General features: G+C 31.5%; 1 protein-coding gene across 2 annotated transcripts; it reads right to left on the minus strand.

Annotated features, from left to right (window-relative positions):
• Positions 1 to 4,361: 4,361 nt before the first annotated feature.
• Positions 4,362 to 24,957, minus strand: LOC134723139 (uncharacterized). 2 transcript variants are annotated; one of them, XM_063586779.1, is made up of 3 exons: positions 24,775 to 24,957; positions 6,096 to 6,405; positions 4,362 to 4,538 (listed from the first exon to the last, which is right to left on the minus strand). In XM_063586779.1, exons 2-3 carry the CDS (start codon positions 6,382 to 6,384, stop codon positions 4,513 to 4,515), a joined length of 315 nt encoding a protein of 104 aa, XP_063442849.1. In that variant the 5' UTR covers positions 6,385 to 6,405; positions 24,775 to 24,957; the 3' UTR covers positions 4,362 to 4,512. The 2 variants fall into 2 exon arrangements, with proteins under 2 accessions (XP_063442849.1, XP_063442850.1); XM_063586780.1 differs by lacking the exon at positions 24,775 to 24,957 and adding an exon at positions 14,957 to 15,029.
• Between the last annotated feature and the right edge of the window lie 1,007 nt (positions 24,958 to 25,964).

Below are 25,964 nucleotides of genomic sequence, written 5' to 3' on the forward strand. Positions count from 1 at the left end.
AAAATAGGAATATAAAATACGTCAGCTGATTGACAATGCCTCATTTGTTTGGGCTGTAACCAGCATACTCCTGTTTGCTTTTGATGAATGAGTGAGGTCTATTTGTGTTAATAATGGGGAAAATCCATGAATTTGAACATGATAGTCAACAAAACACAGAAACATAAACAAAATTAAAAACCAATTCTTCAGAGAACAATTGAAGGTCTTTCCACCTCAATAATAAGAATGAAATTTAGAAAAAGATGTTAGAAAGGGTCACTCCTTGTTGATGTAATTTGGTACCTCAACTGATATAGAAAAATAAGATTAATAGGTATATGCAGAAGACTTAATTGTTTTATAATGAACAAAAACAAATTGAAAGCAAAGGTCAAAATCTAGAAAGTCAAGTTGACCTTTGACCTTGACCTCAATTTCAAGATCATAGGTCAGTGATCTCAAATCAAAAGACCCCAGGTCAATCACTTGTATGGTTGTAGAGAAATATCGATTTCAAATACAAAAGGGGAGAAAACTCCTAAAAGGGTTGACCAAAACACTCCGACTTAAATCGGGTTGAAGTTGCCCCTTGTTGTAAACAGTAATTTGGCAAACACATGGTATCATTAACTGTTATAGTTTCTTTTGAATAACGATAACAAGCAAAATTAAAAATTTATAACATGACCTTGACCTTTGACCTTGACCTTTATTTCCTTTATATGGACCAAGGACTTCATATCAAAAGACTAGGCCTCTATAACTTATACTGTATGAATAAACCCAACATATTGTTTATTTTAAATTTTCAAAGGGAAATAACTCCCATGTGTCTTCTGATCACCTCAGTGAAAGTAAAACAAATCATTCGTAAGAGTAGACGAACAATTTGGTGAAAAGAGTTTGTAAAAATCTTATACGGTTTTAGAGATATTGCTATAACAAGAAAAAGGGGATGCGGGGAGATAACTCCTATAAGAATAAGTGTTCGGTCACACAGGGTGAGTTTTGAAACCTCCATTACTGAACAATATCGTTTGCCAAACATCCATTCGATATGTTGTAAAACAAAAAAGCATCTCAGACGGCAGAAGAATTAAAAAAAAATAATCAGAAGAAAAACAAAAGGTGGAAAGACCTAATAATGATGAAAATTTGTTGTCATTCAACAAAAGTAAGATACTTATAAAACCTTTGTCCAAATTTCCAAATCTGGTGAAAAATGATGTGACCTCATTTCAAGGATTATAGATCAAGGTTAAGTTAACATGGTCAAGTCTGTATCACAGATACTATTGATTAATGCAATAGTAGTGTCTGCTGTTCAAAGCTTTAAAGTCATGAATCAATTGAACTGAAACAAATCCTAGTTGCAAGCCAATACTCAGGGAAGCATGTTAACTATAAGAGTAAACAAAATGTAACAACAAAAACACAAAACTGCTACAAATTAAAAAAACATTTACCTCATTTGTATGGTTTCTTTGGTTGTGAGTGTTTATGAAAAAAATAAGCAATAAGTCGAATTATATTTTGTGCATGGAATGTTCACAAGGTGTACATGTCTGTCTTGCATGATTAATCTGACCTTTTAAATACCTACTTTTCATGGTTCAGCTTTCAATACCATTTTGGGAGGGTTGTTTGTTTATTTAATAATGTAAGCAATAGGTCAGCTATATTTGGTGTATATAATAATGGCATAGTGTAAATGTCTGTCTATGTGGTTCATTTTACCCTAGCTATGACCTCGTTTTTTTTCTTTAGGTCCATTTCTAGGATACACTTTGCAATAGGTTTACTATATTGGATTAATGGAAGGATTATAAAGAACATGTATTTCTGAGTTTACCTGACCTCGACCTCATCTGCATTAATAATGTTAATTTTATTTGAAACTTATATTAAAACCATCATTCACACACTTAAAACATAAACTCAATATTGATAAATAAAGCAGGCGAGACATTTAAGTGTGTGGAGAAAAAAATACACAGGTAAAGCATGGGGATGCTATTTCTGGTGATCCGTGTACAGCATCAAGAATTTGATTAAGTTTATGATCATATCAGTCCCACAAATGGTAGGTCGTTGATATTTGGTATGAATATGTATAAGAATTGACATTTTATTCACATGGATATTATTTGGTCCTGCCACCTAAGTCATGGTGTATTGATCTTAAAAGTTTACAAGTTAAGTTGGCGATAACATTTGAAATGCAGATATACTAAAATTGGAATACGCGAGTATCTCCTTTTAGAGAAAAGGTTATTAAGCTGTACGCCATAAGTCATGGTTCACCTACTTCAGACGATTTGCATATATTATGTGTTAATGTTATTGGATTTCAAATTTATTATTTGCATTTAGCTATCCAAATAACATACAGATGATACACTTATTTGTGTCAGTAGTTAATAATGAATAGACATTTTTTTTTAAATCTGAAGTCTTATATTTCGGTGACAAAAAAATAAATAAATGCCAGAGCTTAAGTACCAAATTATTTGATTTATAACTTCTTTAAGGTATGTGGTTTCACAGATGTCACTAGATATGAGTTTAAAATCTCAGGTTCTGAAGGCATCTCCTAGATGTTTGTGTTGATCACGTGAGAACAAATTCGAGGAAAAGAAAACATGACTGTGGTTAAGAAAATGCCTTTACCAAGTCAGGAATATGACAGTTGTTGTCCATTTGTTTGATAAGTTTGTGCTTTTGATTTTTCCATTTGATTAGGGACTTTTCGCTTTGAACATTTCCATCGTCATCGTCATTAGTGAACAGTAATGCCGTTACCGTCAAACAAATTTGAAAGCATTTTTGTCGATAGGGGCTTCAACTTTACCACTTTGAACTCTTTGTTTAATAGTTTCATAGTTAGCAATTTAACCAACCTCTATCTAGTAAATTCTAGAGAATATCGTATCAACTAGAAATTATATACTCAATATAAAAGACTGTTAAATTCTGCCACATATAAATCGGTACCACGATTCCCCGAGGATTACAAAAACTAATATATATCCAAAGGACAAATTGATTTGTCCAAAACATATGGTGTTATATATTTGACACATTCCCCATTTCTATTATTTTTTTTATACTACTTAAAATAATATAAAAGTATATAATTTGAAGATATTTGTTGTGTTAACTCAATAAAAGTGCAATTTAACTTTAGGAAATCGATAAGCATGTCTTGTAAGTTAAAGCAATTACTTGTTAAAACTATATGGCGGACGTAATTATTCAAAAGAGAAAAAAATTGAGTACAAGACATACCAATTGATTTCATATAAATGGAATAATTAAAATCACAGAAGTATTGAACTCCGAAGTTATTTCAAAACGGAAACTCCCTACAGCTAATCAAATGGCAAAACCTAAAGCTTAAACAAATCAAACGAATGGGCAACTGTCATATTCCTGACTTTGAACAGACATTTTCGTATTTACGATTAAATCTGGTTTTATAGCTAGCCAAACCTATTTCTTGTATGCCAGTCTTATATTTAATGCGTTTCCCTCGGTTTTAGTTTGTTACCCCGATTTTGTTTTTTGTCCATGGATTTATGAGTTTTTAACAGCGGTATACTACTGTTGCCTTTATGTATAACATACCATGGAAAGTTCACAATCGGCAATGAAACACATTTTCCATTTCTAACTTAGCTGTATCTCCCATATTTCATGTTTTGAGGAAATAGACGCGTTTAGTATTGTCACTAAAATGTGAATGATTTTGAGAGGACAGTGTTTTTTTTTTTTTTTTTTTTTTTTTATAGCGGACGCGAAGTTAAGATATAATACGGTATGTTTTTCATTCTTCATAAGAACCTCATGTATAAAGTCTGTCTCATATGAATAAAGGAAAAGATCACAGAAGTGGAAAACAGTCAGTTTGCATGGAAATGCTGATTGTTTGTTGAAAAACAAGTTGCTAATGTGTTGGAAATCAAGAAAACCTCTAGTAATTGTGTTTACTTGAAATTGTTATTGTACATTTGACATCGTTGTCCAAAATTCAAGTTATGCCTATGTTTATGGAGCAAAACAGCATTGATTATGATAACTTAAAAAAGTTAAAAATAACCAAAAATTATTTTCTTGTATTAGATTGAAACAGATCATACTTTAACAGGAAGTTCTATGAAATTGACTTTATCAAGATATTTGAATTAGAATGAACGCAGTTGTTTTCGCATTTTAAGGACTTATTTCAACAGAAAGTCTGCGACTCCAACCTTAGTAAAAAGCTCTGGTGAGTGGTATTTAAACAGAGCATGCGTCTGGTGTGCTAAATAATAAATCTGGTATCTTTGATGTGTATTAACTCATAACTAAATTAATACATTTTACACGTAAGTCTTTTTTCTCTCCATTTATTAAGAACTCGATGATTGTACACGTTGAATATCATCACAATTACTGATGTATAGAAAAAGTCAAATATAATGATGAAATGTAGGTTGACGTATGAAATGAGCATAATTCAGGTTCATTCACAGAACATAATTGTTCCCTTCATAAGTTTTCTAATGGCTGGGCTTCTGAAAAATAAAAAAAAATAAACGACCATAATCATACATATGATTCTTTGTTACAAGTCGTCAATTGTCATCATTTTAGGTGAGTGGAAAAGTCGATTAGTAAAGGAACTACCAGTACCGTTTTATAGAGACGTTTATTATAAGTGTGCCTCATTTAATGCGACTGTGTTTCTTCATTGCTTATTTTTTTAATAAGTCTTTACAAACTCTTTAAACCATTGAAATGAATGTATTCGAGACCTTCTCATAGAATTTATGATTTCCTGAACAGAATGTTGTTTATATTAAGTTATTATTCGAACATTCATTTTACATGAGGAAAAAGTGAAATAACAAAAATACCGAACTCAGAGGAAAATTCGAAACGGAAAGACCCTAATCAAATGACAAAATAAAAAGCTCAAACAAATTAAACAAATGGATAAGAACTGTCATATTCCTGACTTAGTGCAGGTTTTAAGATAAGTATGATAAAATAATAAAATAGAACGATACAAAAGGATCATTCCATTTTTTTTTCTTTGAGTTCGTAACGTTATCAGACAAAAAGCAAGTATGTTATAGTACTGTAGTCATATATAGTGCTCCTCAAATGTGAACATCGTAACGCTGTTTTTAAATATCTTACTATCTTTGATGACATATTCTTTTTCAAGTCGTCTTGAACAATCACTTGTATAATTGTAGAATTGAAATGTTTCAAAAAAGTTTTAAAAACCAGTCAAGATTTATATACTATAAATATAAAAAATGCACGTGTGTTCCTCCTTGTTTAGATGTTTGATTAATGTTTATCATAGTTGAACCATGAGATAAATTTATGATAGAAATAAAAAGCAATGAATGGATGGTGGTAGTCATGTGTAAAAAAACACAATTCCAGGTGTATATCATGATTTTACCGTTTGTGATATAGCATTACTCCTCGCGAGACAGTTAGATTTTTAAACGCGATGCTCGCCGAGAGTTTCATATAATAAAAAGTCAACTGTCAAGAGTGGATAAATATCATATTGAACGAGAAAGGTGTTGGAATCTGTTTTTCTTATGATTCAGTTCAGACTATATGCAGACAATCTTCATCCACTTTTCGAACGACCTGCACAAAGATGCGTTCTATCTTTGTGACGTCATCCGACATGGACACTTTTTTCATGACGTCAAAGTTGGAATTTCAAAGGAAAATTTGACATCATAATCGAATTTGACCAATGAAGAGCTGATATCAAATGAACCAAAAGTTGTTAAATGTAAATGATAAACAGGTCAAAAGCGATAAAAAAAACCCTTTATATAATAAGTATTTATAATGTTGATGAGTTTCCCTCGGTTTTCAATCAGTCGATTCATCACTTTTGAACAGCGGTATACTACTGTTGCCTTTTTTCTCAAGGTAAATGTCTCGTCAATTATGATATTCCCAATTAACTTAAATACCCATCGAATCTTTGTTATGATAATATATAGAGAAAACGAAATAAGACATATTTACAAACATTATTGCAACCTTATCGGTCTGAAGAAAGCCAAATAATAGTGTCAGTATTTGATACTTACCAAAAACATTAATAAAATCATCATCGTCTACATCCAGGACATAAAAAGCTTCTTCTACATTTTGTGCTATGTGATCATGATTATCAAAAGTTGACTTGAAATATTCTGATAATTCTTTTCTGTCCAATGCACCATCATTGTTGTTGTCAAACTCTCTCAGTCTGTAGGGGAGTCGACCACTTTTCTGTCGTTCACCAAATCTCATTGTCAAAGAAGATCTTCTGGCGGGAACACTAAGCACCATGCTAAATCCAAACACTACTAGTATGGAAGTCAGTACCGTTGTCATGGTAATAGTGTTGGTTAAAATCTGTAAATAATTGAACTGGACTTAAGATAAACTTAATACTAAAAACTAAAATCATGCGATATCTACAGGTATATTCAATTACTGACGAATATTAAAGTACATGTTACTACATACTTTATCGACTGACAAGGCTAATTATTTTATTATCGATCTAGTATTAAATATTTCATAAACATCATGACGTTCTTTCATCATTATGCCGAAGCAGTTGACGGAAATATATGCTTCCTAAATGTTCTGGAATTCAAAATTATATCGTCCTCATATCCGGAACATTTATATAACTATACAGAACAATCTATTATAAAATGTATTTTTCCATTTCATTAATTCTTATTACATAAATTGAAAACGATTGCAACCGACTGTCACAAAAACCAGCTTAAACTAAACGAAACTTAAAAAAATCCACGTGTTTCATTCTACAATATTTTAAACAATTTCTCGAAAAATGTCATCCAGAAAATTATTTGGTTCATTTCGATTGTTTCATATATTTATCTTCACGACAATATTTTAAAACAAGACAGTTGCATGATGGCGTTAGCAAACATAGGAATCTCTCTTAATATGAACAGACGGTTTAATTCCCTTTCTTTATATTGGAAAATGAAGCAAACAAGCTTCTCAACATATCCAATTTAATATTTTTTAAATAACTATTTTATTTTTTTAAATCAAGATAAATCTAGACATCCCAGAAACGCTGTTTTAAATTGACGTCCTTTATTTTGACACAATATTTGCAGGCTCTATAAAATCAAAAAACACAACTGGATAACCGATAGCGATTTTTTCAATTACTACAACAACGCTTGTTATGCAATGTATATAAAGGGAACAGTGGTATACCGCTGTTCGAAAGTAAAAAAAACAAAACAAAAACAAATCCGGGTTACAAAATAAAACTGAAGTGAACACATCAACTGTAAGAGGAAAATACCGGAACAACAACAGAAGCACTGAAGTGAACAACAAAAAAAAACCTCACCTCAACAACAATGCAACACATTTAGAAACGAACTTTAAGATAACAACTGCCATTTTCCTGACTTGGTACAGGACATAAAATACCGTTATTTTTTCCTATTTTTATTTTTATTTTTTTAATTCCGACGCCGTGCTATAATGCTATCAATTTTTAGGAATTCGTTTCTTTTAGAATATCATATTATAGAAAAACGAATATTAAATTAAACTACAGAAAAAAAGTTTTTTAATTTTGTTTTATTCTGATATGAAGCGAAGCTGTCTAACAGATGTGTTTCCTTGGTTACTTTTCAAAAGTAAAATAATCCGACAGTATAAAGAAAAATCACAAACATACCGAACTCTGACGAAATTTCAAAACGAGAATATCTAACCAAATGTCAAAATCAAAATCTGAAACTCATCTGACTTTGAGCAGGACATTTTTGAAACAAGAATAAAATTGAGAATGGAAATGGGGAATGTGTCAAAGAGACAACAACCCGACCAAAATAAAAAAACACAACAGCAGAAGGTCACCAACAGGTCTTCAATGTAGCGAGAAATTCCCGCACCCGGAGGCGTCCTTCAGCTGGCCAACATGGATTAAACTCAACTTTGGCTACTATCCAAACCTCCCGCTTATTTGTGATTGTAAAAAATATTATTATGAATTAGTTTATGACATTTGGATTGACGTGTCTTTACTGGTAACAAATTACTTATTTACCCCCCCCCCCCCCCCAAAAAAAAAAGAAAAAGAAACACTATACTCCTGAATATGGAGTGAAAATCAATGGTAATATAAAATGACGATTTCTCATTATGTACTTGTAACTACAGGCATGTATCCCCTGTCTGTCTATGGTTATATTACATCAAGTGTTGTATAATGAATACGCTAAAATGAAAAACAAACACAATAAACAAGAAAACCCAGTTTAAATGAAGGATTGAACAGAGATTTAGTACATTTCAATCACAGAGAATTTTAACTACTATAGATAACTGCTCAATTAAAAAAAAACCCAACAGGTATACATGAATCAAGCTAAATAATGTGAACTTGCATAAAAAACCGAAACAAACAATACTCTCATTTTTGATAAAGTGAAAAATAAAAAAAAAATGTATATAATTGTCATCAAGCTATTCTTAGACTTTTTTTATGTACGCATGTTAAAAAATTCATTCTATATATGTCGAATATTGTATGTTCATATTGTTAGTGTAAGCGTGTTTTTTTTTTATAATCACTAAGAATCAATTATACCATATACAGAAGATTATAAAATCAGCGTTGATTCGGGTGTGTCATTTACGTGTTAATTTTTATAATCACTTAGGATCAATTATCAAACATATATTTGTCATAGAAAACATTATTTAGTATACTTGAAAGGCAAATAACAAAATTGTTGACCGATTGTACATCCGGCGTTTATCATATCATTCATTGATATCTCAGAATTAATTGATCAATAACCAACTGTTGACCGTTTCCTGCTTGTAATAGCTGATATCATAAGTTACAGGAGTGTTAACATTCAAGAATATCTATCAATTGACAGGATGATGATTTTATCATTCACTTATAGCGTTTTATATAATTTTATATTTGATAGGGTTAGAAACGATTAAAAAAAGTTATACGTTTACACTTGTTAACTTAAAAATTTTGTGCAGAATTCATAATGATACATAACCATTATTCTTAGGGATTGTTTGAAATAATTGATAGTTCGTTGAAAAGAGATTAGATTTGGTAAACATATAGCTAAAGGAAATGTTGAGATCATTAAAAGTGGGTTAACCAGCACAATAACAGATGAAATAGAACTGTACCGGGACTATTTTGCACTTTAAAACCAACATTATTTAAAAACAAACATATGGTTATGAATAACCAATTAGGATTAAAGCTTTAACACAATTTCTTTTATAAACCTCACACTCCTAAATTAAGTTAAAAAAATGTTTAGTTTGCCATTACAAACTTTGTTAAATATTTTACAAATCTTTTGTAATGTTTCTAAAGACTTGTAACTATCATTAAAATTCCCACGCATTCGGTAGTCAAGAGCTTGCAGCTGCGACTTTGTAAAACGTCATTAGTTTTGTTCCCAAATTGTTGTCAGCATAATGGAATTTTATGCAACTATCATACATGTGAGAATTTTAGCTAGCTAAAAAACCAGATTTCTACATAAGAAAATGCCTGTAACAAGTCATTTTGTCATATTTGCTAAGGGACTTTCTGTTAAGATTTTTCCTCACAGTTCGATATTTTTGTTATTTTACCTTTTCATAAAAGATAACGTTTAGATGATATAAGGGACTATTTTCGTAACCAACAATCAATCAATCTATCAATCCTACAATCTTCACCCGTAACTTGAACCGTTAATTGTTTAAATTTAAATCATTGCCTCAAATGTTTTTCAATGGACAATGAACAGTTACGCAAAACGAAATATCTACGTTACCGTTTGCTCACTATGGAAGTGGGTTGACATGAGTCCTTATTTGTAAAAGTACAAGTAGAAATAAAACAAAAGAATGTTTGTGTTATGCTAATTGGACGAGTATCTTTTTACTTCTAACTTGAAGTTTTAGTAAACGTTGGTCCCCTAAATTGGAAAGTATGTGTAGTATAATTATCACAGTAACATTTCAGTCTCTTAATACATATTTGTTTAAGTCTTAAAACTTTTGTTCTTCTATAGAGAAAATTAAAACCATAATGAAATAATGAAATAAGGAGATGCCGTAAAATTACCAACTCATCAAATTTCCTTTAAAGACAAAATGACGGGAATGTTAGCTTGCTTATATTGCTACTATATTTAGGATCTCCAAACTACCATTCCATTACATGAACTGCATATTAAAAAATATGTAATGTCACCTAATAGAGCACGAATCGTCATATTGTTTAACCGGTCAATCCCGCACTTGGTTTAAATAGGGTTTATACGGCTAATTATTTAGGACTACAATCGTGTTGCTGCAGCTTTTAAATTATTTTCTTGGTGTTACTTATCATATAAAAGGTGCTCATATCGTCTAGATTTTCTTCATTTTTTTGGTTCATGACAGGTTGCTAGATTATGCATTTTGATAAAATATAAAGGAACGCAGAGTACTGACACCGGCTTACATCTCCTTCATATGTAATTTCAAGACGGAACTTTTATATCTTCATCTTTTATATAAGCTTTGGATTTCAAATATTTTGGCTACCAGCATCACTGAAGAGACATGTATTGTCGAAATGCGTATCGGGTGCAAGTAAATTGGTACCGTTAATTTTATTATATTTCGCGGTTAGTTTTGCTTCTATAAAGAATGTATATATGATCTCAATATTTGTTTTGTAAATCATTTTTCACAAATGACAGAATCGTCATATGATACACTTTGTGAAATTTAACATACAGTTTGCAAGGTTTGCCCGACTTGCTGAGTTAACAACTCACACATTTACACCACACAGAGTACACTATGCTAAATTTATGTACCAAGTCAATATTATGACAGCTGTTTTTCGTTTTTTGTTATGTTTTTGAGGTTATGATTTCGTCATTTGATAAGGGACTTTTTCTTTTTGAATTTTTCTTGGAGTTTTGTTAATTTTTTTTAGAATGTGTAATTTATCAGAATCATTTTGTTTTCTTCATGATTTTCACAACTTAAAAGTACTGAACTTAGAGGAAAATCAATTCGGAGAGTCCATAATCACATGTCAAAATCAAATAACAAAACGCATAAAAAACGAATGGACAAGAACTGTCATGTTCCTGGCTTGGTACTGGCCTTTTGAAATGTAGAAAATGTTGGATTAAACCTGGTTTTATAGCGCTAACCCTCTCACTTTAATGACTGTCTTATCAAATTAAGTTTTATTTATATTGATGCGTTAACTAAACAGACACAGTAAAAAAAATGGTCAAAATATGGGTACATCAGTCATCATTGTATAACAATTTTCAAAGGAACAATTTAACAGAACACAAAAACATCTATATCTACAAACACATTTATTGATTTCAGAAAAAGACCCGAGATTTAGAATATTTCAAAATTTATATATATAACAGATTGTTTAACCTTTTTTGACTGGTGCATCAAATGTGTCTTTTATAAACATCAGTTTTCAAAATTGTATTGTATCGTCCCGAACATGCATGAACTATTTGCCACTTAACGTTAAACAACCATCAAACCCAGCAATAAAAAAACTGTTAACTGAATCCAATTTTGAAGTACGCTATATCTGCATGAATGCAGCGATGACATCACCATTGTCTAATATGATAGAGTTTAAAAATTGTTAATTCGAATGAATCTCAGGTGAAATTTTTTCATTTTATTTTCACTTGAACTTTACAAAAATGTAAAGGTATTTTTCATGATTTTAATAAAATATAAGAATAAAGATATTATTTAAAACTATTTTTTTTTTAAATAAACGTGCATTTACCGTGTACAAAATTCCGGTGATTTATGCATGAATTATTAACCTCAGATTCACGTGAAACCAACCCGTTCACGTAAGTTTTAAGTATATGCTCATTTGATGTGAAAATCATATATATATTGCATTACAAGGCAAATATAATAAAAAGTAAAATCACAAAAATACTGAACTCAGAGGAAAATCAATTTGGAAAGTCCATAATCACATGGCAAAATCAAATAACAAAACGCATCAAAAACGAATGGACAAGAACTGTCATATTCCTGACTTGGTACAGGCATTTTCAAATGTAAAAAATGGTGGATTAAACCTGGTTTTATAGCGCTAACCCTCTCACTTTAATAACAGTCTCATCAAGTTCCGTCATATTTACATTAAGCGTTAAAAAAAAAGTCACAATTAATAATATAGTCAAAATATGGGTACATCAGTCATCATCGTATAACAATTTTAAAAGGAACAATTCAACAGAACATAAAAACATCTACTAGCTACGAACATATTGATTGATTTGAGTGCCTGACGTCAGAATCTTTTTTATTTATTTATTTATAAACCCAACAGTGGAAATGAAAATAAAATAAACATCATTCAGATCCCGACACATATTTTGTTTTCCACATCTCTCAGTAGGAATAAAGTTATATTCTGAATAATATATAGTTGTAACGTCACACGTTTTCGATCAAATTCTAGGCGTATAGATCAACTTTGAAGCCATTTATCTCAAAAACAAGGATGGTGACATTTGAGTTTCTATACGTGTATGGATTCAGTATGCAATCCTGGACATTATGTTAGTTTTTTGTTTTTCTTCGTAAATATGAACATAGCTATTCATTGGAAAATATAAAAAGGTGTGTCGAAAAAAAGGCATTGCCCCTATATACCTAACTAAATTTGTCGCCAAAATTGACGTTTTTCTATGAAAATTACAATGAAAACAAGAACGGTGACCCCAATTTTTATTACATATTCCGATGTACTCGATTCAAAGAACACGTGTGCCAAAAATTTATGTTGTGTTTTGTAGATTCCTATGTTGTTTTCGCTTTTCTTGAGTAATGTCGTCTGAATCCACAAATATTCATTATAATCAATAATCTGGCCATATATCAGGCTGACAAATGTGTACGAATTTTCGACAAAAAAGAGTCATCAGTGACACTCAAAGTTTTAAAAAGCCAAAATAAATTACCAAAGTGAAAGAGTATTGAAGACAAAAATTTCCGAAATGATTGCAAATAGAGTTTAAGTAATTTATTTCCCATTTCCATTTCAATAATGTTCATATAAAAACGATGCATGTCAACAGAGAAGTGCTGACTGACTAGGCTGGTGATACCATATTGAAGGAAATACCAACCAACTGGTTGTAAATTAATTCATCTTACATAGTTATCAAAGGTACCAGGATTATAATTTAATACGCCAGACGCGCGTTTCATCTACATAAGACTCAACTGTGATCAAAATAGATATAAAGCAAAACAGTTGCAAAAGTATTGAGGACCAAAAATTTCAAAAAGTTATGCCAAATACGGCTAAGGTAATCTATTTCTGTCATAAGAAAATCCTTAGTTTTCAAAAAATTCAAAGTTTTGCAGCAGGCAACTACTGGGCTGGTAATACCCTCGGGGACGAAACGTGTACCGGCTGTTGTATCGACCCAGTGGTGTAAATATATATCAGTACCAGGATTATACTTTTTACGAAATACTCTCGTTTCAATGATTGTCTAATTTTCAATTGTCATAACCGTCAGATTTATTTATAATTATTGAAAGTGCAATTGACAATTATAGCTTATTTTTTTATTTCTTCGGTGCCAAAACTAAATTAGTATTTTCTGGTAATTACCGTGTTACGATTTTTCTTTTTGTACTGATACCATATGCATTGAGGCCCTTTCATCCATGTTTTCAGTCGCGGGATTTGATAGAAGCTACATATGTAGACCATTGAAAAATATATACGCCACCATTGGATAGACACATTTATATATGGAAAATCAAATTTTAAGATAAACACAATTTAAGCCTTAAAATGTTCTTTTTGTCATCTTTGAAACCATTCTGAAGCGTACAAAATGTATAACTTCGTACAGAATTTTATGTTACACAGCATGAGTATACATATGACGACACATTGTTTAATTGTTAGAGACGATGCAGCAGTTTAGCCGACCTTTTCATTTATGTCATTTTACACCAACATATTTGTTAAATTGATATTTATTTTAATATGATGCATAAGATTGCAATATGTAGATAACTGTATTGTATTTAAAGCTTGGCCTTCGTAAAACTAGTTTATTTTACTGTCACAAATATCCATTTACATTACTCCGCTGTGTATCGTTAGGTTAACTGAATTTGCGACAATAAAATCTACGTTTTACGAAGGCCAAGCTTAACGTACAATACAGTTATCTCCTAAGTTTACGGTACTAGTAATTTTTTTTTTTAAAATAAACTGTCAAAAAAAAACCCAACATTTTACCATATATCGTAGCTTATTTGGCTTCGTCAAATTTCAAGTTTAATACTACATTTAGACTTTTATGAAGTATTCTAAATTGCATTCGTAAGTATAAAGTAAAGATAAATGTTTTTGGGTACAAATAAATTTACGTATTTTTTTTTTATATATTTATAATTATAAATAAAGGGCTGCAATATAAATCGCAAATTGAATTACCTTTATTTTATACTTTTTGTATGTTACTCTCAATGATACGACGAATATTGTACATTAATGCTTTAAAAACGTCGACAGTAGTATATCGCTGTTGAAAATTGATATTTCTGCAAAATTGACATATGTATTTTAAAGTGTACATAACCGATTTTGTTCTTTTCTTTTAAGAATAACAAAAAAAACACAAGTTAAACGATGCATGAACTTACAAGCCCGACAGGAAATCGCTTGAATACATGAACAAAACGAAAAAGGGTGAAACGATTAAAAAAAGTTTGTCTCTTTCTGTCATTGATAGTGTCAGTTTTTGAACATTAACATCTTCTTTTCTAAACAGATATAAGAAAACTTACTTTTTGTTTCAATGCATATTTAAACAAAAAAATGTTGGCATAACCTTACCTTATTGTGGCACTACTTCTTATTCACACAAACTTAAAAGAGTAACATTTCAACAAAACACATCTCTTATAAAAGGTATTTATTTTTTAATAAGGTGTTATAGCTTTATAAAATTACGCATTAGTGGGGATTATTTGAGTGTAAAAAGGTAAAACTGCTTACTTTTCTTCCTTATAACACACCTTGTTTAATTCAAAATTATGCATCCTTAATTTTTGTCTAGAAGAATCATTCCGACTTAGTTTAACATGTGTTGAATATGACGATTGCCGGAAGTCAATCCGGGGAGAATTACTCCAATTCACGTTAAAATCTATTAAATGGTTTTAAATTATCAGATTTACAGGAAAGATGAAAATGTTTACGGTGAGATATTGTATAGTTCTAATTAAAGAAACGTTTTTTTTTGGCTACATGTTTAAACGTTACATTAAGTTGACGTGTTATATCATATTATTGAACATTAATCAATAATGCAATCTACAAATAAAACTTATGATACCGACTGCTGTGTTCGAGGCACGTGTTTCTATATAACTGTCATCTAGTACGTTCGTGGCAAAAACATACGACTGAACATAAAAACCGAAAGAACTTTAAAACAAAGTTCCGAAACCATTTTAAGTTAACGTTTCTTTAGGTAGTTAAAACCTCTTTTTAAACCGGACTATAAAAGCGTGTTAATCGTGCCAAACGCGCGTTTTATTTACAAAAAGACTAATGAGTTACATTAACATAAAAAAGATTGAATAAAAAACGAAGCTGATAAGCATTAAGGGTTAAAAATTCTGAAAGGTTTTGCCAAATACAGATTAGTTAACGTCCCACAGTTTGACTGTTTTTTTAATGCCCGCGTCACACTGTCCCGATTTTTATATACGATGGACACCCGAATGCGAAAAAGTGTAAATTAACTGTGCATTTGTATTCAGATATCGCAGATCAAATTTATTCGTTCTTTGTGTAATCATACGTTTTTTGATTGAGTTAAGTCTGCTAATTGATATTTTATCGTATGTTTTTATATGTTGTGATGGTATGCTATTGTTTCAGAAAAAGGGAGAAGGTTTGGGCCCATTAAAACGTTTAATCCCGCTGCAAATGTTTGCACCTGTCCTAAGTCAGGAATCTGATGTACAGTAGTTGTCGTTTGTTTATGTAATATATACGTGTTTCTCGTTTCTCGTTTTGTTTATATAGATTAGACCGTTGGTTTTCCCGTTTGAATGGTTTTACACTAGTAATTTTGGGGCCCTTTATAGCTTGTTGTTCGGTGTGAGCCAAGGCTCCGTGTTGAAGGCCGTACTTTAACCTATAATGGTTTAATTTTTAAATTGTTATTTGGATGGAGAGTTGTCTCATTGGCACTCACACCACATCTTCCTATATCTATAAGTTCGTACGAAGTTGGTCCCGATCTCGTTAAAATACCAAAAAGTGACCGAAGCAAGTACGATGAATAACGAAGTCTATACGATGGTGTCGAAACTATATACGATAGCGTAAGATGCACATACGAAGGTCAACCGAAGACGAGTATTTAAGCTTCATATCTCAGCCGAAGCCTACACGATGGATCACGAAGGCTTCACGATGGATTACGAAGGCTACACGATGGATTACAATGATGGCATGATGGCCATACGATGTCGTGTAAGCTTACGATGCATTTAAATTATATGCCGAAGGCATCACGCGTTTCAAATTTTATCTGTTTTGAACTTGTTTATGATACGAACAGAATTTCGACAACATATCGTTTCTGTACAAGTCTGCCATGCATGACGGGAAATCGATCTTTTTGTCTAATTCTTATAAAACTTAGTTTATTATCCCCTTGCCTACTACATGTAAGTTGCGTGTAGATAAAAATGATATCGACACTCTAGAACCAAAATGCTCAAAACTTGGTATGGTGTTACTCGTTAAGAACATCTTAAGCGCTATTGATTTTAAAGTCAAAAGGTCAAGGTCACAGTGGCAGTTGAAATACAAGGCAATATCACCCTTGTGGACACTTTAAAACCAATATGCTTCAAAAGATTTTAAACACATTTGGTATATTGTTCCTCCTTGTAATGATCTGACATTTTTAACGTTCAACGGCAAAGGTCAAGGTCATGCAGATGGACTTGTTTTTTCTCCTTGAAATAGCATAATACACAGGAAATTGGTTGCTCATTTTTTTACCTGCTGGTTCTAAAGACAATATTAAAGGTATTTCCAGTTACTGAATGTTTTGGTTGATTTCTAAAAAAAAGTTTATGTATCAAATATGCATATTCAATTTACCATTTTTTTGCATGTGTCATATACAAATAAAGTGTCCATATTTGTCCCCAATATGTTACATACGAGGGGATGCCACGCTCGGTATTGCCTTGTTTGAACTGTAAAATGTGTGCACTAGTCTGAATAATCACCCAAAATTAAGCCCATGTTTACTGATCTATCGTAAAGGTCATGTAATGGGTTCGTTGATCCTTTTTATTCAAAAAGAGCTCTTTCCAGGAGAATATCATAATAATATAGACAAAAAGAAAAGCAACAAATGCGGCAAAATATGACATAAAGAAAACAAAATGGTTATGGAGTAAACATTCGTGTGACAACATCTCAGACGATACATAAAAAAACAGAATAATGAAGAAAAATTGGTTTTCCCTATATACGTGTACCTGCAGTGTTGGTGTACGAGGCGCGTATATGAACTTCATTATGTTACTTGATATGAAAAAATGACAAAAAATAATATTTTATTTGTAAAAGTAAATCCTGAGCCTGAAATAGCTGCTCTTTTTGTTCCATTTGAATTAATAGAAACAACGCTGTCGCCTTTCTTGTTCTCATAGAATCATATGATATGAGCTCCATGTTTTGTGAACGTCTTTCTTAACTGTCGTATTAGACTGACCAGTGCATATCGCGCATGGCACTTTAAATGTATTTTAGCTCGAAAATGAACTTACATTTAGCTGGATTCATTGCCGTCGTAGTTCCATCTTGTCGCTTTCGTACTTTTTTTCGATGGCAACACGACGGGATTACGAGGTCTTCGCGAAGTCGTGTTGTCATCGTAAGATCTTCGGGTAGCTTCGTCATTCATTCGTGTAGACATCGTAATGTCAAAACTGCCCGATGGAAACGATGGCAAAATGAATGCAATACGATGTTCAAAGGTGCATTCCCGGTGACATTACGATGGTGAGGATGGAGATGCGAACTCAATACGAACCATCAACATCAGACGTACCTTCTGGGATTTTTTAACATGTTAAAAAATTTAGAACCCTTCCCGAAGTTGTCCCTGAAGGCTAGAAAAAGTGGCCGATTGTTCTATAATGATTAATGATGGCACTACGAATAGCGCGATCTGGATACGATCAGTCCCGATTTTGAAAATTTCCATAATCGTGTTGCCATCGGCGTAAACATCGGGACAGTGTGACGCGGGCATAAAGGAATTCCAAACCAGTATTCCTGAGGTAATCCAAATATGAATTTATTTATTTATCCACTGAATTAGTTTTTTACCATACAAGTTAAAAAAGTATTCACTGCAACATTCATCAAAACATTTGACCATAAGTGTGTATAATATGATTCATACATCAACATATTGAATTGTTTAACAACATATCTATTTCGCCTAGGAAATGTTTAAGACTGTCGTTGTTAAATTTATCAAAAATTTGTTTTTAAAATGAGATAAAATTGAGAACGGAAATGGGGAATGTGTCCTTCTGCTGGTCCCTGAGGTATACCTAAATAGTTATCAAAGGTACCAGGATTATAATTTAGTACGCAAGACGTGCGTTTCGTCTACATACGTTGAACAGTGAAATCATTTGAAGAGTGTAGTAATTCATTGAACGTACTTAGTAGATTGCCTGCTCATATTGGTGCTTTAGAATCTCTTCTATGTTTTCATTCCTCTAACCTATATACAACTTAGCTTAATAAACTCACGAAGACAACATTTTTATTAATTTATTGGGTATTTAAAAATCATATGTGAATATGTAGTTTATTATTAATACTAGGTGATTATTAGTAACAAAGAACACAGAAAAACATGTCAATTAGATGTTGCTTATAAATGTTTTTTTTACTGAATTTTTGGTCCTCAATGTTCTTTAACTTCGTTCTTTATTTGGCCTTTTAAAAAATTGTTTGATTCGAGTGTCACTGATGGGTCTTTTGTAGACAAAACTTGCGTCTGGCGTAAATATAAAATTTCAATTCCGGTATCTATGATGAGTTATATTATAAAACTTATATAAATTGAATTATAAGCACAAACCATGCTTGTTCGCTTTTGAGTTTACGTTTGAAATAAGTAATGACATATCGAAATAACTTCGGATACAAACAAATTTAGAATAATTTTAAATATTTGAATTCTTTTTTGGCTGTCACTTATGTATGAAGACGTCAGTATATGCACTTTGAATATTTTATTTTTTTAACTTCTTTGAAGCTAATAATAACAATGACATATTTCTCTGTTTTGTGTTGATATACCTCAACTGTTAGATTTGCTTGCACTTATATACAACGTACTTGATTTTAACGAAATAACCCAGTTATACTGAAAATATTATACCAGGGTTTCCAATATCATAAAAAGTTAAATCACAAAAATACCAAACTCAAACGTCAAAGGAAAATCAATTCGGAGAGTTCCTAATCACGTGGCAATAATAAAAACGAATGGACAACAACTGTCATACTATATAAGCTAGTCAAAACGTTTGTGAAAGTTTATAATCGTTACAAAAACATAATTCGTAAATATAAATCAAAAGTAAAATCACAAAAATACTGAACCTAGAGGAAAATCCAATCGGAAAGTATATAATCAAATGGCAAAATCAAATAACAAAACACATCAAAAACGTGCAGACATCATAAACGTTCAGGTATTTCATATTCAATCGTTTATGGTAAAAGTCTATATTAAGCAAAAATATGCAGTCATTAAAAGCTAATATAACACATACTTTTTATCAAAGGGATTTAGTTACGTTCATGTTGTAAAGTCATTCAAGATCTCCTTTTTTGAAATTGATATTGATTCATGATAGGATCTTTGCATTTATTCTTAAACCAGTTTTTGGAATGATACGGGTTATGTTCTATTCGTTTAATTTATGATGGTATAATAATAAACCCCCAATAAATTAATTGTGGTTAATTTGAATATAGTAAAGACATAATTCTTCAATCAATTAAATTGAAGTCTTACATAAGAATGTCAGTAACTGCTTGTTGTCTTTTGTTAATTTGTGTTTGTCCTTGTCATGTTTTGTTTTAGTTTTTTGTTTCTTCACATCGGACAGATACTCGTTTATAGACTGAGTATGTCTTCTGTGTATTTTGTTGTACGTTCGATGTTCCACTTTTCCTTGAGGTACAGGGGAGAGTTGAGAACTCAAAAAAATATTTTAGCCCGATCTACCAGTCAAGGTATTGTTAATCATGTCTTTTAATTAGTGATGTCAAATCGTACACTTTTGCCTAACTGGTTACTCGGATAATCGTTCGACCAAATAACCGTCTAACTGGTAGTTAAAGTTGATGTCTATTGTACCCTACATATAGATATTAGAAGATGTGGCATAAGTGTCAATATGCCAACAATCCATCTAAGTCATAAAGTGACGTTTTTATAGTACGATGAATTGAAGTGTTGTCCTATGGCATTATAAGGCTTGTCTATGAGGATTCATTGCGAGGTTTGACTTTTAATAATCAAATGCACCATATCAAATATGGCGTTTGTACTAGCTTCATATTGAAAAAAAAATAAACCTTCATGATCTCCAAGAATTGAATATGTCTGAAACTGTTGATTCACATTCACATTGTTTTGCATTTCACAATTTTTTAGTTAGCATTTCGTTTAAAGTATTACAAAGCCTACGGAGGTTGCACATTTAGATGTAGGTGTACACAATATTATATGAAAAATGAAATAATGAAGTAAATCGTTAAATCTAATTGTATTACAGGTTTAAAGTAACTGTTAAAAACATGTATCTTATTTATGTTTCCTTAAGATCTTGCACCGAGCTTGACTGTCCCTTTGGTATTTTTCGTCCCTCTTTTACAGACATGTTATTATTAAATTTATGGTTTTAGGATTAACAATAGCAATCAATATACTGGACAATTGATCTGTCAAATTATTTACTACGACGACATTTTTTTAAAAATAAAACATAACTATTTAATGATTTTAATACAAATTTATATCAAAACTATTAAAACTGAAAAAAAGTCCGGTTAATCGATTAGCGGTTTTTGGTATTCTGTATTCGGTCGTTCAATTAAATGTAATCAGGAGAATCGCATTGCGAACGGAGTAAAATGTAATCACGAAAATTGCATTGCGAATGGAATGAAATGTAATCACGAAAATCGCATTGCGAATGGAATTATGTGTAATCACGAAAATCGCACTGCGAATCGCCAGTGGAACAGCAACTACGTATTGTTGATTCAATATTCATTTTTAATCTTTATCATTCTCCCTTCCTATTGTCTTAATAGCCTCGACATGTACTATTGTATTTAATTTGGTGTTCAAACATTATTTCAAATAATGTTTGTTATGTAACAAGTGACAAAAGATGAAAAGTAGATACATATTAATTCATAAATTAGTTATCAAAGGTACCAGGTATCAATCATAAGTGTTAAAGGGGTAAGACGCCACATTAACTAGTAGGATTCAAGACTTCGGGGTTAGCGCTATAAAACCAGGTTCATTCCACCAGTTTTTCATTTGAAAATGCCTGTACCAAGTCAGGAATATGACAGTTGTTGTCAATTCGTTTGATATGTTTTGTGATTTGATTTTGCCATGATTAGGGACTTTCCGATTGAATTTTCCTCGGAGTTCAGTATTTTTGTGATTTTACTTTTTACATGCGAGGTCTGAATAATACGTTCCAACGGTTTTTTTGATTAGCGTTTTGTTTACTTAAAATAGGGTTTGTCAAATACATCTTAAGATATTGTTTACAACGCACTACAAAAAGCCTGTACAAAGTCAGGTATATGACAGTTCTTGTCCATTGGTTTTTGATGTGTTTTGCCATTTGTTTTTGCCATGTGATTATTGACTTTTCGATTGGATTTTCTTATGAGTACAGTATTTTTGTGATTTTACTTTTTAGTTAAATTCATGCTATGTTTTTGTTTAAATTTTGGAAACAGAGAGGCCCATGGTTATCAGTCTCTGAGTTTATTTTGGGAATTTGTTTTTTTAATGTCACCTGAACTTGATTATTTCCTTTTATCAGATTTGGTAATTATGACATAGTTATAGATCTTGTAGTGATTATAATATCAAGAAAAAACTGAGTATTATTTCAAAATTTTCTTCTAGATCACCTTCTAAAATTAGATCTCGCCATTATTCAGCCTTAGTATGTTTACTGGGATATACATTCATTGCTATAGTAGTGTCTTACAATATTCATAGCCGTACATTTACGTTGTACCGAATGTTTTCAAACCAACTATAGAATTAGGGCGAGAACCAAGTAATATACTTCCTACATTTTATAAATCAAGTTTCTTCTTGTTAGAATTTATACACACCTGTACATAAGCTTGCTGTAATACAAGTGAGAGGTTTAGCTAGCTATAAAACCAGGTTTAATCCACCATTTCCTTCATATGACAATTCCTGTAGCAAGCGAAGAATATGACCGTTGTTATCCATTCGTTTGATGCTTGAGCTTTTGATTTTGCCATTTGATTAGGAACTTTCCGTTTAAATCCTCGAAGTTCAGTATTCTTGTGATTTTATCTTTTGCTAAGTTATATGTTTGTTTACTCAAATAATTATGCTCCAGAGAAATGGTAGTTTAAATTAAAAAGATGTGTTATAGTTTTTAATGAAACAAGTGTGCTCCGGAGTACTCCTTATGCAGAAGTAAGCAACTATTTTTACCGCCGCACAACCATCAACAATGAGCTAATCAGATTATACTCAGTGAGAAAAGATTCATTTTACATCTTACTGACTAAGGGTTATTAGTTATTCGAAATATCTAAAATATGTTCATGATTTTTATTATATTTTGGTGATGGTGATGTTGCACCCTTTTAGACTTGTTGCAAATTAAATATGAGATACAGCAGCACACAACAAGTATCATGCAAGTGAGAGGTTGAACTAGCTTTAAACCACGTATAAGCCACCATTTTCTACATATGAAAATGCCAGTACCGTGACCAAGTCAGGAATGTGACAGTTGTTATTAACGTTGGATGTGTTTGAGCTCTTGACTTATCCATTTGATTATAGACTTCCCGTTTTGAATTTTCCTTGGAGTTCGGTATTCTTATGATTATACTTTTGGTTAACGGCTCATCACTTTGAACATGAATATATAAAGAATGATGCGGAGTCAAACGTGTTATTATGGTATCACACCCTCCCCCTAGCATTGGCAGTTGTGCAACTTAAAAATACAAGAACAAAAATATTCAATTTTATGACAATATAATAATCACTCTTTTAGAGACTCCTGTCTGAAAACACGTACATACAGAATTATACAATGTTGAACCCAACACCCTTACAGGGTTGTAACAATAGAACATGAACACAAACTATGAAAGTTGAAAATGCCTACATACTTATCCTGATTTTTTCGTGTGCCTCAAATACATTCAAAAATGTTATTTCTTATTCAAAAAATATTTTAATTCTTTGTCGAATCCTATCCTGCGTTTACTTCCTTTACATTATATCGAATTTTTACCGGATAAAGGGTCTGAAAGAGAGTCGAAAGATTCTAAACGAATAATCAAACTCATAAATAGAAAAGGTATTGAAAATGACATGGCAAAATCGAAAAGGAACTGCCAACAGACAAACAAATGTACAAAAAGAACTAAGACAAAATAACTGAGTAACACGGACCAACATAAGAACCAGGGGTGATCTCAGACTTTGGGAAAAAGCAAGCAGATCCTAATCAAATTGTGGTACACGTATTAGTTCTCATGTAAATTCAAATCTGATAATAAGTCTTAGTCGGAAGATAACATAAGACGTAAAGATGACGGCTTTGTAGCCACGACAATTATTTCATGTTTTGCACTTTTATTTAACCTATTTTTTTCATTTACATAATCACTATTTTTTTTATTCCATTTCCATTTGTTTTAAGCAGTGAATACTTTGAATTAAAAAAAAAATCCTATTCATTCTATGTAGTGTGTATCTGCTTTATTTTATAGAATTATTTCAATTTACACATCATTTGATAATCCTTATTCATTTTCCCAATTGGTCTAGATGATAAAGATAATAAATAAATAATGATCAAATGTAAACGTGTTTGAAAGTATTTTATAGAACTACGGTTTTAAGAACGATTTGATATATAATTTACCGATATACTATTTAAATCGGAGGCAAAACAATAATAATTGAGGTATAAATGTTTGAATAAATTTTGTGACAAATCAAACAATATTAAAAGACAATTTAAAAAAAAAATAGTATTAACGAACATATCAATCTCCATGCACAATTCAAAAGATGAAGTCCATAGAACATGAAAAAAACAAATTTTAAACAAAATCAAGCATAGAAACGAAAGTAAAAATTAATGTCATTTCCAACTAGGTACTTTTTTTAACGATAATTGGTGAATGAAACATGTTATTTTGCATCTAGCAAAAAAAAAACACACTTATACGGCGGTAGTTTCTAGTTCCGTTACATTGTCCAAATTGTGTGCGACACCCAAACAAATTGTGTATTGTATTATAAATATAAATGTACTTACGTTTGATATCCGATCTTATCCAAAACAGATCGAGATTGTTATTATGACAATATATACGTTAATTCAGAAAATGATTAATCAATTAACTTGACCAACCCTTTTCGCCCAATACACTTAACATTGAATAATTTATCAGAACCGATTTGATTAATTAAACTATACATGTTCTCAGTATGAATTCATTTTAACAATGTTGACGTCATATATCCGGATAAAATGTAAAGAAAGGATAGTGTGGGCCAGATTTATATCTTTAAGGTATAATTATTTTTTATCAAGAAAATGACAGAGATGTTCAATTGAATATTCAACAGCACGATACGAGTGGTACTTTGTTCAATGTATATGTAGCAGTATTACAGTGTTCAGCCGACATTGGATAACACAAATATTAATTTACGTTTTTGATTGAGTTAAGCCTGCCAATTGATATTTTATCGTGTGTTTTTCTATGTTGTGATGTAATGCTATGGTTTCAGAAAAATGGAGAAGGTTTGGTACTATTAAAACATTTAATCCCGCTGCAAATGTTTGAGCCTGTCCAAAGTCAGGAATCTGATGTACAGTAGTTGTCGTTTGTTTATGTAATTCATACGTGTTTATCGTTTATCGTTTTTTTAATATAGATTAGACCGTTGGTTTCCCCGTTTAAATGGTTTTACTAGTTATTTAGAGGCCCTTTATAGCTTATTGTTCGGTGTGAGCCAAGACTCAGTGTTGAAGACCGTACAGTGACCTATAATGGTTTACTTTTTTAAATTGTTATCTGGATGGAGAGTTGTCTCATTGGCACTCACACCACACCTTCCTATATCTATGTATGACTTATATTAAACAGATATCCACCATAACCTAAATAACAAGAATGTTAACATGTGCAAATCAACGTACGTCATAAATACGGATAGAATTATGAATGTAACAGTAAAAAAATTAGTCATGACAACCACTGTATTACTGATTCATGGCTTGAAACAAGCACAGGAAGAATTCGGCAAGCTATATATCTCGTAGTTGAAATGAAATCTATGACTGGTGTAATTTATTACTATTTTAGTGATGAAGGTTTTCTGATTACAATGAAGTGTTCGAACCATGGGTTCCTCATGATTAAATTAAGGTTACGGATTGAGATTAAAACAATGTTCATGACGGAATCTACTGAGGAATTGCCTACCCTTCCGTAGAAC

The sequence above is a fragment of the Mytilus trossulus genome, chromosome 6, assembly GCF_036588685.1.
Source record: "Mytilus trossulus isolate FHL-02 chromosome 6, PNRI_Mtr1.1.1.hap1, whole genome shotgun sequence".
NCBI lineage: Eukaryota > Metazoa > Mollusca > Bivalvia > Mytilida > Mytilidae > Mytilus > Mytilus trossulus.